The following is a 17,691-nucleotide window of genomic DNA, read 5'->3' as shown; positions in this document are numbered from 1 at the left end:
TTCTGGATACTCAAAACCATAATCTAATTATGGGGATGTGAAGCATCAAAGTTTGATTTTAATCATTGATTTCACATAACTGACCTCACTCAGTCAATATTAAAGATATCAAGGTTATATTTTCACTGCATGTAAGATGATTTTATATAGAAAACAGTAAATCACAAAAACATGACTTTAGCTGGATGTACCTTTGCAACAAAAATGGTATGCATGCCCCGTTACTCAACATTTCAAGTGCATATCTGTCAATACAAACCAAGTCACGAGTCGAATTTTGTAATCGTCAGGATGTCACCACTGTAGCTAGGTGTTCATTTCATCATTTTGTATTACTCCTTTCATAATAGGAGACAGAGTTGCCCGCAATGCTGTGCATGAATACATCAATAGCCATCATGTTTCTCTCTCTCTCTCTCCTTGCTCTCATCAACTGATCAATCAGTCTGTCAGTGGATATGATGGAGGACAGGAAATAGAGACTGCGGGAGGGAGTCACAGCAAGAGGCCGGGAGCGAGTCGAGTTCAGGGAGTCCAACAGCAGCAGGTGACAAGGGATTTCTGCACTCCGGGGGCAGGAAAAGTGACTCGATTCCATAAACAAGGTGCATGATCGGTCAATAGGTGCAGGAGCAGCCGGTCGCCATGGTAGCGCCACAGGGCCTGCTTATAATCAGGCTTCATAGGTTCCATCAGCGCGAGGGAACGTTCACACAGTACATAATCCACGAATGAGTCATTCACTGTCGTGGTTGCTTTTGTGGATTTTGAACGCGGTGTACCTGTATGATGACAGACTCACCTGTTTGTGAGGACCTCTCAGGATGTGAGCTCTGGCCCCTTCACACGCCGTCCTCATGGCCTCCAAAGACGGAGTCCCCAGCAGATCTGTGATCAGGTCCAGCTGTTATATAATGGGAAGAAAGGTCAAGTGTAAATAGAGGGAATATTAAGAAGCATTTTTTTTAAAAAGAGGGCTTAAGAGCAAGATTACAATATTAATTTACATGAATATTTTTAATATAATAATTACATAAACCTGTTATGCCACCCTCCACTGTCAGCACAAACCATAAAAATGTTTTAATATTTAAAACTTTTGACCTAGACACAACTCTGATATCTTCTGCAAGAAGACACTACTTTCCAAATTTCTGAAAAGTTTAAATGTTTTAAAAGTGGAGCTGAAATGTTATGCACAAAATATATTTCTGTTTTATAAAAAATATATTACAGATGTCCCGCGGCAGCACAGAAAAGCAGTGGTCTTAAAGCCACAGGTCTAACCAAGTTATTAATATTAATGTCACAAAAGATGAGTCTTCTGTAAGCTTCTTTCTTTATTAAAATGTATTTCCAAATATGGCCACCGGTCAGCTCCTAATGCCTCTGTTATCCAGAAGTTATGCAGAATGGGGTAGAAAAAGCTAAATAAATGATTTATATACTTGTAGCTATTACCTATATGTATATAAAAATGTTTTGTTACATTTTAAAATATTAGACATTTACTGTATAATTTAATTCGTTTTTTTAGTTATTTATTACAATTATTAACTGTAAATGCAAAAATACTATAAATTATAATTGTATTATCACTTGTATCTGTATCACTTGTAGTATTATTATTAGTAGTATTAATAACAATTACTAATATTACTTGTATTATTAATACTTGTATTGTTATTACTTGTAGTAGTAGTAGTAGTAGTAGTAGTAGTAGTAGTAGTAATAGTAATAGTAGTGGGAGTAGTAGTGGGAGTAGTAGTAGTAGTGGGAGTAGTGGGAGTAGTAGTAGTAGTAGTAGTAGTAGTAGTAGTGGGAGGAGTAGTAGTAGTAGTACTGGGAGTAGTGGGAGTAGTAGTAGTGGGAGTAGTAGTAGTGGGAGTAGTAGTAGTGGGAGTAGTAGTAGTGGGAGTAGTAGTGGGAGTAGTAGTAGTGGGAGTAGTAGTAGTGGGAGTAGTAGTAGGTAGTAGTGGAGTAGTAGTAGAAGTAGTATTACTGGGAGTAGTGGGAGTAGTAGTAGTAGTAGTAGTAGTAGTAGTAGTGGGAGTAGTAGTGGGAGTAGTAGTGGGAGTAGTAGTGGGAGTAGTAGTGGGAGTAGTAGTAGTAGTAGTAGTGGAGTAGTGGGAGTAGTAGTAGTAGTAGTGGGAGTAGTAGTGGGAGTAGTAGTGGGAGTACTGGGAGTAGTAGTAGTTGTAGTAGTAGTAGTAGTAGTAGTAGTAGTAGCAGTAGTAGTAGTAGTAGTGGGAGTAGTGGGAGTAGTAGTAGTAGTAGTGGGAGGAGTAGTAGTAGTAGTAGTAGTGGGAGTACTGGTAGTAGTAGTAGTAGTAGTAGTAGTAGTAGTAGTAGTAGTGGGAGTAGTGGGAGTAGTAGTAGTGGTAGTAGTGGGAGTAGTAGTAGTAGTAGTGGGAGTAGTAGTGGGAGTAGTAGTGGGAGTAGTAGTAGTGGGAGTAGTAGTAGTGGGAGTAGTAGTAGTAGTGGGAGTAGTAGTAGTGGTAGTACTAGTAGTGGGAGTAGTAGTAGTAGTGGGAGTAGTAGTAGTAGTAGTAGTAGTAGTAGTAGGTGTAGTCGTAGTAGTAGTGGGAGTAGTGGGAGTAGTAGGAGTAGTAGTAGTAAATTAGTTTTTTTATTTATATATAAGAGTTATTTATTACAATTATTAATTTTAAATACAAAAAAACACTATAAATTATTATTATTAGTAGTATTAATAACGAGTATTATTATTACTTGCAGTAGTAGTAGAAGGAAGAGGAGGAGGTGGTGGTGGTGGTAGTAGTAAATAAGTTTTTTATTTATATATTTATTTATAACGAGTATTATATTATTTTTTATTTATATATTTATTTATAACGAGTATTATTATTACTTGTATTATTATTACTTGAAGTAGTAGTAGTAGAAGGAAAAGGAGGAGGTGGTAGTAGTAGTAGTAGTAGTAGTAAATTTGTTTTTTATTTATATATTTGAGTTATTTATTACAATTATTAATTGTAAATGCAAAAAACACTATAAATTATTATTATTAATTATTAGTATGAATAACGAGTATTATTATTACTTGTATTAGTAGTAGGAGGAAAAGGAGGTGGTGGTAGTACTAATAGTAGTAAATTAGTTTTTTATATTTATATATTTGAGTTATTTATTACAATTATTAATTGTAAATGCAAAAAACAGTATAAATAATTATTACTAGTATTAATTATTATTATTATTAATTATTGGTATTAATAACGCATATTATTATTACTAGTATTATTATTACTATTATTATTGTGCTAGTAAATGAGATGGGATCCTTTTAATATTATAATATTAATGTACATAATTAAATAACAATCATGTAAATCAATACAATTATTTAAAAACAAATAAGTAAAAACATCTTTATGCTGTTAACTTCTTACGCTCCAACACATGATTTTAATACCATAGTATTTGAGTCTCAGAAAGGTTTAGTATTTAAAGGGGCCATGGCACAAGACTTTTTTAAGATGTCAAATAAATCTTTGGTGTCCCCAGAGCACATATGTGAAGTTTTAGCTCAAAATACCATATAAATAATTTATTATAGCATGTTAAAATTGCCACTTTGTAGGTGTGTGCAAAAATGTGCCGTTTTGGGTGTGTCCTTTAAAATGCAAATGAGCTGATGAAATTCAAACACTGATCACAATGATGGTGGTTTGTTGCAATTAAAACTCAATTGTGCTTTTCTCTGCACTAAATGGCAGTGCTGTGGTTGGATAGTGCAGATTAAGGGGCGGTATTATTATAATAAGAGCTCCTTATGACATCATAAGGAGAGACACATTTCAACGACCTATATTTTCATGTGCTTTCAGAGAATGGTTTACCAAAACTAAGTTACTGGGTTGATCTTTTTCACATTTTCTAGATTGATAGAAGCACTGGGGACCCAATCATAGCACTTAAACATGGAAAAAGTCAGATTTTCATGCCATGGCCCCTTTAAATATATGCAATAAGCAAATGAGTGAGCATGTACTAAATGTTGACTCTGCTCTTCTAACCAAAAACAACGAGTCCCAATATGTGATGAAACCTAGAAAAGTCTAGAAATGTGTTCCTGATCTCTACATAAACAAACTAGAACCACATTCAAGTAAATCAAATTCTTTACTAGCGAGAATTTAATGAGGCTTAAATCAGATGTCCATGTGCTGCTGTCTGTGAACATTCAGAGCCATGCGTATAAGTATCACATACACACTGAGAGAAACAGCCAGTCGAACAGTCTGTGAAACGCTGCAGGGGAAATATTAATACAACATATGGCTCATAATCATTTGTGTAAAATACTTAAGAAGTGTATGGGTAATCTTACTTCTAAACGCATCTGTTACATATGCTCTATAAAAAACATGCTAATTGAAAAAATAAGGGTTGCGTATTGATTTAGCACCGGAAAATAATTACTAAACAATTGGATAAATATTTTTGTTGATCAGAGTAAAATTATCTGTTTAGTACACACTGAACAAAAGTGACTTTTACAGGCAGATCTGTCATCCAGAATTCCCAGCATGGGACAAATGCTGAGCTGAACACATTGAGGATAATTACTGTGGCTGAACATTAAATGTTATTGCATCATATGTCATGTTTACGAGATGCTGGAAATATCAGGACTGATACTAGAGGAATCTCTGTCTGTGTGTGAATGCTAGCTGGATTTTGCCCTAGCAATGATGCTGTCTGTAGTGTTTGCTGAAAACAGGACAAAGGAGTTCTGGGTCACGGTTACGCTGGGGTTTCAGTACAACAGAGGCCTTGAGCTGTCGGCATACTCGCTCGATCTCTCTCTCCCTATCTTTTGGCATAACATTCGGACAGTTAAAGCACATCGAGTGCTGTGCATCATGCATGTTAATACCTGTTGAATGGGACTCTGAGCTTGAAATAAGATGCGTCGGCCAAGCAGCTCAGCAAAAATGCAGCCCACAGACCAGATGTCGATGGCATTGGAATAATGTCTGCTTCCCATCAGGATCTCTGGCGCTCTGTAGTATTGTGTCACCACCTCCTGGGTCATGTGACGTGACTCGTCCAGCTCCTCCACTCTCGCCAGGCCAAAGTCACAAATCTGTGCAAAATAATGGATTATTTACATGCGTGATGGGTTGTGAGTGTGACAAGTGTACACTGACTGACGGATATGATAAAGATTAAAAAAAAGTTTTCACATTCGATAGGTAATAAAACTAAAATTAGGCGAAAAGGATCAGATTTTAATTAAGTAGACAAACACATTGTAAACCCACTGCCTTATTTTTTAATCAAATGAAAGTGCTATTAGGAAATAAATGAGAAATATTGCTGCCTCTTCTCCACTCTTAAAAAGAATGAAATCATCATGAATTGCTAACAATTTACTCAAGTAACTTTCCCCAGTCCATCTTAATGGTATTATTTAATGCTCTCCCTAAAGACAAACTCTACTCCTGTAAATTAGGATAAAAGAAACATTCCACTTCAAAATATTTATTTTATAAATGTACTTTATATTTACAATGAGGGTTCCCACACCTTAGTTAACTTCAAATTCAAGGACCTTTCAAGGACTTTCCAGGTCCAATACCCTCAAATTCAAGGACTAAATGTGGGGACACATTCAAGTCAGAGCAAGGTTACCTTTAAAGATACATCGTTACAGTTCCCTTTCAAGGGAACTCGCGCTGCGTCACTGCAAGGGTAAAGGCGTCTGAATGTGTACATCAAATTCAACCAATGATGAGGCTTAACGACAAAGACAGGGTGACGTGGGAGCCAGGAAGTGTATCGACGTTACAAGGACGCATGAAGTATGGCAAGGGAGACGCAGCATCTAGTTCCCTTCTCAGGGAACAACAGTTACATACGTAACCCGAGACGTTTTCATGTGCCAAACACAACTATGCAAAAAAGCATTTTGGTATGAATCAACATTCGCATACAGAAGATATAAACATTTAAAGTGAACAGTTTAGCACGTGTGCTTAAAAAGTCTAGAATTTTTATAATATTATCCTACACTACACAGGAAATATGGATTTTTTTCCCAGAAACCTTCTTGCATTAAATAGATTCAAGCAGTTTCAATGACCTGCATCTTTGTATGTATATTTTCTAAAACTTCCCAGGTCCTTGAATTTTTCCCCCAGATTCACAAACTTTTAAGGATTTCAAGGACCCGTGGGAACCCTGTACAATAAACAGGTGTTGACAATTAGTGCGGTGCAGATGGCCCGGGGCCAGTTTGAACAATACTTAGGACATTTGACTGAACTGAATAATATTTTCATGATAGCATACTAACGTCATTATCGTTTCGTGTTTTTTTTTTTATTAGCAGATGCACCTGACTTTGCAATCATGCAGCTTTCGCTGTTGTGACAGGCATGTGACATCACAGATCAAACTTATCAATAATGACGTTTGTTGTGCGTTATTTGATTATTGAATATTATTGACTATTTAATTAGTTGTTGAAGGTGCACCCTCATAAAAGTTTATAATGTGCACGTGTTTTAGGACTTGACAATTTAAATATAAAGCAAAGAAAACGAAATCTAAAAAAGATTTCAATGCACTACTCAAGCGCTTTTTGAGAAGTTTGTGTTTGCACATATCCGGAAAGCTGCATCTCACAGTGTGCAAATACTGATATTTTTCTCAAAATTATCTCATAATGCCAGAACAGTCTGTTATGTCTTAAGTAAATGTAAACAGTTTGTAATGTTAAAGAAACAATAACAGACAAAGAAAAAAAATCACCCAATGTTCTTGACTGATTACTTCTCTTTTAGGATTAATCTATATTTAATTTATACGGTGAAGAGTATGCAGTATTACTTTACATTTGATTATTTAATTTCTGTAACTGAAAAGTAAAGTTAAAATAGTTTTTTTCATTGTTTGTTTGGTTGTATTTACTTATTTACTATATATTTTATTACTGAGTGGTCACAGGTCTTAAATGTGTTGTGTGTAAATTTTAAGCAAGGGTTTAGATTTTATTTTCCCTTCATAATAAAAACCTAAATTTAAAAACTGCATATTGTGTTTACATAGAATTTGTTTAATGAGCTGAAACAATAAAGTGTGACAAACATGCAAAACAAAAAATAATCAGAAAGGAGGCCAACACTTTTTCACACCACTGTATAAACCACTTACAAGTTCATAATTTACACATTATTCAATAAAAAAATTGATAATATCTTGACACATAAAAAGTTATCAAAGTAAAAAAAGACAATTTATCCATAGATTAAAAAGCTTAATATAAAAAACATGAACAGACATAAAATGATTAAAGCTCTTTAAAGCAGCGTTAAACCTGGCACGTCACAGCTAAAATAAGCCAAACGCTCTTCCTTTTCGGAAATGGGGATTAGGGACTAAATGAACCAGTGCATACTAAATGATTCCCTCTCTGCGGCCCAATAGTATGATCTATTCCCGCTCTTCCCTCGAGCACATTTCTCCTGCTGCTCGGTAAAGACAGCACGCACGCACACCCAGACAATGTCTCTCTCTTTCTCTCTCTTCTATATCTACCATATCTTTCTTGCTTTTTCTATTGGCACTGAGCTCTCTCTATGGAAACCAAAATGAAGATTTATGGAGCAGATGAATCAATCCCAAGGGAGCACTGACCCTCAGAGCCAGAGTTTGTGTGTGTTAGTGTGTGCAGGTTGGCCCCGAGGACCTGGCCTGGCCAGGCAGATATGAGGTGTCTCTGTCTTTATGCCGAAAGAAATGAGTTATAAAACCCAAAAACAACAGCAGGATTCATGGCCTACAGTCTGAAGATGCTGAACAGACACAGAAGCCGGTATAAAGGAGCTGAACAGTCAGAAATGCACATTTTATACCTCATCAGAGTGAAGAAATCGGCACACAAACAACTAAGCAAAAATGCTGCAAAATCGTATATATTGATTAATTTTCTCACTAACCTTAAGTACGCAGTTGCTGTTGACCAGAAGGTTACCAGGTTTGATGTCTCTGTGCAAAATGCCAGCTGAGTGTAAATACTTCAGTCCTGGGGATTAAACGTATATATTAATAAACACAAGACGCTAGTACATTTATTGCACACATACTTTATTGACATGATCAGCTTTACATCATAATAAAGTAAGTAAAAATATTTCCTATTAAAATGTTCCCATAGTTTAAAGAACCTGAAGTGGGAAGCTTTGTGTGTGATTGGTTGTGAAAAAATGTGTGTGATCGTCTACACAAGAGATTTTAAAGAATGACCCCGTGTGTGTGACCTCTGAGGATGTGGTAGAGATGAGGGATGAGTGTGTCTGTCTCTATCTGTCTTAACCATGAAAGAAAACCCAAAATAATCTGACTCTAAAATTGTCTGAAACATGCTTTTTGTAGGGTCAAGTCTGCTGCAAATATAATTTGCTGTATATAAAACCAGAAGTCGTCTGCAGGATGTCCTTATTTAGAGGCCAGTAAATGTGTGTGTGTGTGTTCATCTCTGACCTCGCAGGATCTGGTAGAGAAAGACTTTGACGTGGTCAGAGCTCAGGGGCTGTGGAGACACGATGATCTTATGAAGGTCACTCTGCATCAGCTCCGTCACCACATAACTGCAGTTGGAGCTGTGTCAAGGGAAACAATCATGCCAAAAATAACAGCAGGAACTACATACACATAAATAACGCTCCAAATGATGGACGTATTAGCACTCGTTTGCAAACAAGAGTGGATGGAGGGGGACATGAAAAAGATTGAATTCCACTGTATAAACCAATGGGAGTCAACAATGCGGGCACCACCTATGAAAAGGTTTCAGAATGGCTTGCAACGCACCATAACATCACGTCCAATAATCTAAAGTTAAAGCTGCGTTGATTTGATAATAATGCTAACATTTATAATATACATACAGCATATCAAAAGATTAATGGCATACAAAATTAAAGTTTGTTTTTGCATAATATATGTGTGTGCATTGTTTGTAATTATTCTGTATATATAAATACACACACATGCATGTATTTAAAGCTCCCGTTCTGTCTGTGATTTTGAAGCTTTGATTGTGTTTATAGTGGGCTATATAACATGTGTTCATGTTTCACGTGTAAAAAAAACGCAGTATTTTTCACACAATTTAGTTATCTGTATAGCGCTGTTTTCACTGTCCTCAAAACAGGCTGATGTCTTCCTTGTTATGTGAAGTCCCTCCTTCAGAAATACGTATCGATTTCTGATTGTGTAGTTTGTTTAGTGTGCTGTGATTCGATAGCAGCTTAGCTTAGCAGAGCCGTTTGAGCCAAAGCTGGTGACGGACGTATTTTCCTGTGGGCGGAGTTTAGTCAACGAACTGTTTTACTGACGTCATTAAAGCAGGAAATAGAGGGCTGTAGTCCAAACCTGCCGTTCATTGTAGGCTTTTAAAGAGGAATTCTATTGAAGAAAATATATCGCCTGGCAGTGAACTTTGAGCTTTATCATTTTACAGGTATTATTTATGCTATTATAGCAGTGCTTCTCAAATAGTGGGGCGGGACCCCCAGGGGGGGCTCGAAGCGACACCAGGGGGGGGGGCGCGTAAGACCCCGGTGAAAATACTTTTTCAGGAAGTGATTTTTTTACACCCCAATCACGCTGATAAGCCGCTTGAGTTTTTTATTATTATTTATTAATTATATTTAATTTAATTTTTCAGTATCAAATGGTCAAAAAATATTATACTTTAAATAAGGATTGATTTTTTTTTTCAGGCAAATTGATGCATTTTAAGTCTTTTCTGTTACAGACTAAAAAACAATGTTAATAAAGTTATTCTTTGTTGTAAGTTGATCGATATTTCTTTTTTTGTGTTTTCTTTAATGTTAATAAGGACACAATGTTTTGCAGATGTGTAATTTTATAGACAAAGAAATTATACTATTTACAGTCGCGGCGGAGAGTTGGGGGGGCGTGAAATGTTTACTTCTTCCTAGGGGGGGCATGACAGAAAATAATTGAGAAGCACTGTATTATAGCAACATTACACACTAACTAGGGTTTAAAAAATGGTATCAGGAAGAACGTGACCTTTAAGAAACATATGCATTATATATATATATTAAATATATACATAAATAACATGTTTCTTAAATGTATGTGTGTGTTCATACATAGACATAATAATAATATAATAATAATATACACCACAAATATATTATGCGAACACAAAAGTTTATTTTGTATGCGATTAATCGCGATTAATCTTTTGACAGCCCTAGATTATGTGTCCCTGTATAGCTCAGTGGTAGACCATTGCATTTGCAGCTCAGGGAACACAAATACTGATAAAAATGTAATGCACTAAGTCACTTAGCATCTACAAATGCGTAAATGTAAAAAATGTTGTGTCTTTAATCCTTTTAATTCTGTTTCTACTAATATATAAGTTGAAATAAATGAGAAAAACAAATAATTAAAGACATTTATTTACTCTTATTACACGGCTTGTTGAAATGCTCGATTCTGATTGGCCAGCAGGTTTGCTATGTTGTAAAAAACAACCGCTCAAAACTAATAAAACACGGTAACCTGGATAATGCAAATCATTTTGACAGGTACAGTGTAATATTACACAAAAATGTAATATACATTTTTAATAACATATCCGTCATTATATTTACAAATGATTAAAGGGCACCTATTGTCCGATTCACGATTTTACATTTCCTTTGGTGTGTAAGTTTGTATTAGTACATGTTAACAATATGCAAAAGGTACAAACTCCAAAGTAAACGATGACGCGAGTTATCGTCTCCAAAGAAAATACTACAACTACAAACTACAATAAACACACGGATTGTAGGCAACAGTTTACTTCCTGGGATTGGTGATGTAGACAAGACTGACATTATCATAATTCTTCCCGTTTGGACTCAAAGTCTGTAAGTAAACTCCTGTTAGCATTGCATCATGCCTGAATCTTTCAAACATGGTAAGAAGCGTCACACTTCCAGCTGATGTCAGAGGTTTTCAGGCCAATCACAATTAGCTGGCCAATCAGGGACACAGCACTTTTTAAATCAATGAGTTTGTACCAAGTCAGTCTGTTTCAGGAAGAGAGTGAAATCTGGAGCTACAATAATGTACGGTATGTGGAAAATAATGTGTTTTTTAACCATAAACCACGCGAACAAATTTTATTATGCCAAATGCACAAAATAAAGTTTTTTTATCAATGAAATAGGTGCGCTTTAAACCAAAAAGTGTGTTCATGACATCTGATCATCTTATCTTCAAACCCAAAGTAAACGGGTTTTCCTCACGGAAGGTGTGAATTCGTTAAAAATTAGCTAATAAAATATTTCAAATCAACATTTAACATTTCTTACCTTACTTATGACTTTAATAGCCGTGTTATAAGCGGGATAATGTACAGGCAGACTGTTGTCTTTTTTCCACTTTCCAGGCAGCCCAAGTCTGACCTTTACATCAAGAAGGTCACTTTCTATTTTGCATAAAATTTACCTGGAGATACACATTATGACAAACAAGAGGCAATGATCTGCTCCAGAGCTACTAGTCTGTCAAAACAAACACCAACTTCAGCAATCCACACACACACACGAGCGCGGGCTCGACACGTCTCCTGTCAGTAAATACAGCGATGGAGAAAGCGTAGGAGGACTTCCTGGCACCATTAAGCTGCTTGTGATCTTCCCTTAATAAACATACAGACATCAGCCCGGTCGAGCGTTTGCACTGAGACCTATAGCGTACAGGACCCTATAGGAGCCTTGATAGACTGAGATCCGAAAAAAGCCAATCCATCCATTTACACTGCAAAGGAGTCAGCACAGACTGTCTGTGTGTGTGTGTGTGTTTGAGAAGGAAAACTAAAGCTGAGCATGCACGATTTCTTGATCGACTGTCTGCAGGGAAAAACCCCAACCCTTCGCATTTACAGTAACATACATTACAATCTTACTTCTATAGAAATGCTGAAGGAAACTAGTTTTCTTAGCTATAAGAGTTTCGCACATCTTTGCATGCTATCTTTCACGGTCTTTACAAATTAAAAGAGACATTTAGATGCTTTTATCTTCCCCTTTTGGGACTGTCAGGCATCACTTTATAACTCGAAGATCCCATAGCTTAAGTGGGGAAGCCTGACACTAGAAACAGTACAGGCGAACGATAAGGCTTGAGAACAGGAACCCTATTGTTTTCCAAGCGATCTGACATTTGATTTTTGCCTGGCGGGCGACAATAAAGTAAAAAAATCCCATGCACGGGCGAGCAGCCCTGTGAAAGAATAAAATTTGAGCAGAAACGACTCCTTACGGTAACAACTTCCCTGTTACTACTTTTACACTGTATTGTATTGGTCTTATGGGTTTAAACACCACATTTCCCTTTCCCCCCCAGCTATTCACATGCACCTCACCTATCAACAAAAGCAATATCTGTTTAACAGCTCTTTGTAGGGTAATATAACATAGCACTAGAACATAGGCCAAACTGCTTTGTTGTTCATTTCCCACAAAAGCTGGTTTCCATTATTCAGTAACTTACAAAGCCTCCAAACAAACCCTACACGTGTAACCACATTATCTAGTAGTTAACCTTACAAAGTCATAATAATCATGCAAAAAAGTGTTACAAAAGTGGTACAAAAATGATTCATGGTTAAAAATCACACACGTGAGGCTTTTCAAACAGAAGTCTGAGACCTGTCGAGATCTCAAAGCAGACCTCGGCACGATATCCCATAATCGCAGGAGAACAGAGGGCTTTTGTCACGTGCCTAATTAGCCTCATGCAAATGGCGGCTATGCTTGATTGCTTCACTGAAATGCAAATTACACATCCTTGGCTCCAGAGCACCAGAGCTGACGTGGAAACACACAGATATACCAGAGAGTTGATTTGGGACCATAGGGAGTAAAGTATGTGGCACTTCATCGGTCCTCTGTGGCCCGTGACTCTCTCTTTCTTTCTCCCCAAATTAGCCCTGAACCTGTGTCGGAGGATCACTGTGCCAAATAGCACAGCTTGATTGTGGGCAGAGGTGAAGAGACACCTGTGGATTGAAGCTACTTCCTCTCTCTCTCTCTCTCTCTCCACCAGAATGACTAACTCCAAATGAGAGTTTTGAAAGGAAGTAGAAATTTTCTACTAAACAGTTGCCATGGTGACGAGAACACAAGAGTACACCTGCACGTATAGGGTAACACGTATACAACTTACTCAACCCACAATGTCTAATATATGTCCATTATTTTTTTGCAGCGGTGTCGATGTAAAAATATCGGATTGATGGATCCCTAGGTATGACGGATGGATATTTATTTTGAAATTAATATTTCTGTAACATTGCTTTTAAGTTCATTCATGCACAAAAAGATCAAATGAATCAAATAGATTTAAAATTTTAGTTTTTTATGCTTTAAAATGACCATATGAGCTTACTGCTGATTGGTCCATTATCAGCGAACATTTTAAGTTTACGTAAACTATTTGGGGGGGTTACATTGGAAGTTTACTAAGGTTTGATTGTGTTTATGGGGTAAACTTCATAAAAAAATAATTATATATATACACTCACCTAAAGCAGTGTTTCTCAACCCTGGTCCTCAAGGACCCCCTTCCAGAAAGTTTTAGATGTCTCCTTATTTAAAACACTTGATTTAAATTATTAGTTTGATAGGGAGACATTCTGGAAGGAGGCTGATGAGTTGGGTCAGGTGTTTTAAATAAGGAGACATCTAAAACTTTCTGGAAGGGAGTCCTTGAGGACCAGGGTTGACAAACACTGACCTAAAGGATTATTAGGAACACCTGTTCAATTTCTCATTAATGCAATTATCTAATCAACCAATCGCATGGCAGTTGCTTCAATGCATTTAGGGGTGTGGTCCTGGTCAAGACAATCTCCTGAACTCCAAACTGAATGTCAGAATGGGAAAGAAAGGGGATTTAAGCAATTTTGAGCGTGGCATGGTTGTTGGTGCCAGACGGGCCGGACTGAGTTAGAGTTCTCAACGAGTTGGTCAAAAATATAAGCAAATGTGAAAAAAGTGAAAAAAAAAAATGGGGTGGCAGCATCAGGCCACGGGTCGGGTTCGGACAGATAATTCATGTTGATGTGTCAGGTTACATCGGGTCCGGGCTTTAAAAGCTACAGGCCGGGTCGGGTCGGTTGTAATTTTTAGGCCCGTTGAGAACTCTAGTCTGAGTATTTCACAATCTGCTCAGTTACTGGGATTTTCACGCACAACCATTTCTAGGGTTTACAAAGAATGGTGTGAAAAAGGAAAACATCCAGTATGCGGCAGTCCTGCGGGCAAAAATGCCTTGTTGATGCTAGAGGTCAGAGGAGACTCGGCCGACTAATTCAAGCTGATAGAAGAGCAACTTTGACTGAAATAACCACTCGTTACAACAGAGGTATGCAGCAAAGCATTTGTGAAGCCACAACACACACAACCTTGATGCGGATGGGCTACAACAGCAGAAGACCCAACCGGCTACCACTCATCTCTACTACAAATAGGAAAAAGATTAGTTTAAGGTTTTATTTTTTCAGAAATGTAACCACTGCATTTCAAAGGAAGAATGAAACTACAGTAATTATGTCTTAAAGCAACACTATGTAGTTTTTTTACCTTTAAATCCTGTCTCTAAAATTATTTCAGTGATAGAACAACTCTTAACTGGACAAATTCTGCTGCTGCTGCAACCTGAGCAGCCTCCTAGCTGCTACAAGCACACTCTGAAAGTCAAGGTGGAGGGTAGGAAACACAGCCCCGCCCCTCCCCCTGCCTGCAGAAGAGTGTCTGATACCAGGCACTGTTGCACTTTTCAACCACATGGGGGAGCCGTAAGTCAATTTTACATGGAAACTACTTTAAAAAAAAAAAATGTTAATTTTATAAAGTTTTTTTTCTAAAATTAGAAAACCTTAATGGCTTATGCGGCCAACAAATGCAACCTCAGCTTTCGAAATTAGAGAGTTTAAATTTTCACTTGCAAAGAGATCAGCCAACCACAACTAAACTTACAAGCTTAAAAATAGCAACACCTGCCCGTTTAATGCTACATGTCAGTGAATTTACAAATGCGAGAAGCAAATCTGTAACTTTTTCCTCTACATTGCCATTTCAATTTGAAAAATAAAATTGCAGGTTACTTTACATACTTATTTTAAGGGGGTTGAAGTCAAATTATGTCACACTGACATTTCCAGCAAAATTGTACCTGACAGCTCAAATTATAAATCGTTATTATAAGCTTACTGTTACAAACCTGGGAAAAAAACGGAGACAGTTTTACACACATGATTTTTAATGTACTTACGTTGCTTAAAGGGATAGTTCACCCAAAAATTTACGCTGTTCTGAAACCGTATGAGTTTCTGATGAACATAACATAAGATATGTTTTATAAATGATGGCAAGCACACAGTTGATGATACCCATTGACTTTCATAGTATTTGTTTTTTCCTACTATGGAAGTAAATGGGGACTCTCAACTGCATGCTTACCATCATTTATCAAAATATCATCTTCTGTGTTCAACAGAATTTACATTTTTGAGTGAACTATCCCTTTAATAACTGATTTTTGTTTGCGTTTAACCCAAACAGTTTACATTAAATTGATATCAAACTAAAATTTTTTAACTTTTTTAGTTCCTCAAACATCTTCCTCAGTCCTCGTTTAACCCCTTATTCTGTATAAAAGATATAAAATAGCAGTTTTGCTTTCCACAGAAACATCAGTCCAATATTACTTCTTAAGAATCACAATATGAGACACACACACACAAACTCAAACCCACCCACAGCCATGCCATGCATGTACGACATTACACACCCATAAATTTGTGAATTTGTACAACCACAGACTACACACACACAACGCAAAAGGGGAGGGGGCTAAGCCACGGGTGACACCGAACACCTCGCAAAGTCATCTCACATAATAGCAAGGTGTAACTGCTGCCAGATGCAGATGGTGGGAGGTGTATTTCACAGCTTTGCTGGGTGCTAATTGACCTGCTCGAAGACCTGGAGGGGGAAATTTGCTAAATCTGCTGCTACTATCTTTGCGGTAATTAAACCCAGTGCACCTTGCTTCTGTCAGCCCATTGGCCATCGTAGCCTTTTATCTTCTACAACCTGAACTTCCTGCCTCAGCAACAGCCACTTGATCTGCGAGTGAAACCACACTTGAGGGCTTCTGCGCAGCATACGACAAAATGATAAACTGTAGACAGGTTGGTTTGGAAGCAAATGCCTTTTCAACCTATACCTGTATGGTAACATGCATGTGATACACAATTAAAAACGTGTATCATCAAGAGAAGACATGCAAGTTCTGTCACTAGAAATAACAACATAATACCTGATGTTATGTCATGTCATGTCAAAAAAAAACAACAGCAGCACACTACACTCACTCTGCAAGAATGAAAGCCATTTGTATTTGTACATCACATACCACGCGTTCCCAGAAAACACCCACTGCAAATGCCTAGGCAAATGCTCACAAGTCTTATTGTATTGTGATTACTATACTCGTTTTAAAAGCGTTTTGAAATGTCAATGAACAAATGGTGATGATACCTGTCTGCAGTGATGGTGACGTGGCTACAGTAGTTACAGATTTAGAACAGGTAAGTAAAAGCAAAAGCCCCTTTAGGGAAGTCGTGCCACTAGGCGGATATGTTTGCAATGTTATTTCAGTCACGCAAGACAAGTCCTATCTACTTGAAAGGGGAAAGACATAAAATCTCCAAAATCAAGTGGCACGGCCGGTGACTTCTCTTCCGAGGGGCACGAATTCGAAATATGTTTTCGGATTGAAAATGCCTTGTGAAAATGCAGACTGATTCAAGCTGAAAGAAGAGCAACTTTGACTGAAATAACCACTCGTTACAACCGAGGTATGCAGCAAAGCATTTGTGAAGCCACAACACGCACAACCTTGAGGCGGATGGGCTACAACAGCAGAAGACCCCACCGGGTAACACTCATCTCCACTACAAATAGGAAAGAGAGGCTACAATTTGCACAAGCTCACCAAAATTGGACAGATGAAGATTGGAAAAACGTTGCCTGGTCTGATAAGTCTGGATTTCTGTTGAGACATTCAGATGGTAGAGTCAGAATTTGGCGTAAACAGAATGAGAACATGAATCCATCATGCCTTGTTACCACTGTGCAGGCTGGTGGTGGTGGTGTAATGGTGAGGGGGATGTTTTCTTGGAACACTTTAGGCCCCTTAGTGCCAATTGGGCATCGTTTAAATGCCTACCTGAGCATTGTTTCTGACCATGTCCATCCCTTTATGACCACCGTGTACTCATCCTCTGATGGCTACTTCCAGCAGGATAATGCACCATGTCACAAAGCTGGAATCATTTCAAATTGGTTTCTTGAACATATGTCAGTGAGTTCACTGTACTAAAATGGCCCCCACAGTCACCAGATCTCAACTCACTAGAGCATCTTTGGGATGTGGTGGAACGGGAGCTTCGTGCCCTGGATGTGCATCCCACAATCTCCATCAACAACAAGATGCTATCCTATCAATATGGGCCAACATTTCTAAAGAATGCTTGTTGAATCAATGCCACATAGAATTAAGGCAGTTCTGAAGGCGAAAGGGGGTCAAACACAGTCTTAGTATGGTGTTCCTAAT

The 17,691-nt window shown here is 37.6% G+C and overlaps 1 protein-coding gene across 1 annotated transcript in view; it reads right to left on the bottom strand.

The window, feature by feature from the left end:
• Nucleotides 1–17,691, bottom strand: part of nlk2 (nemo-like kinase, type 2) — a 97,883-nt gene that overhangs the window by 21,322 nt on the left and 58,870 nt on the right. The window contains exons 4-7 of the mRNA XM_055196787.2: nt 8,515–8,621; nt 7,971–8,056; nt 4,904–5,113; nt 803–904 (exon numbers count right to left, since the gene is read on the bottom strand). Coding sequence (XP_055052762.1) covers nt 803–904; nt 4,904–5,113; nt 7,971–8,056; nt 8,515–8,621 — 505 coding nt within the window. The remainder of the gene's footprint in view (nt 1–802; nt 905–4,903; nt 5,114–7,970; nt 8,057–8,514; nt 8,622–17,691) is intronic.

Source organism: Misgurnus anguillicaudatus, chromosome 24 (genome assembly GCF_027580225.2).
Source record: "Misgurnus anguillicaudatus chromosome 24, ASM2758022v2, whole genome shotgun sequence".
In the NCBI taxonomy this organism is placed as follows: Eukaryota; Metazoa; Chordata; class Actinopteri; order Cypriniformes; family Cobitidae; genus Misgurnus; species Misgurnus anguillicaudatus.
This window is presented reverse-complemented; position numbering and strand designations above follow the sequence as displayed.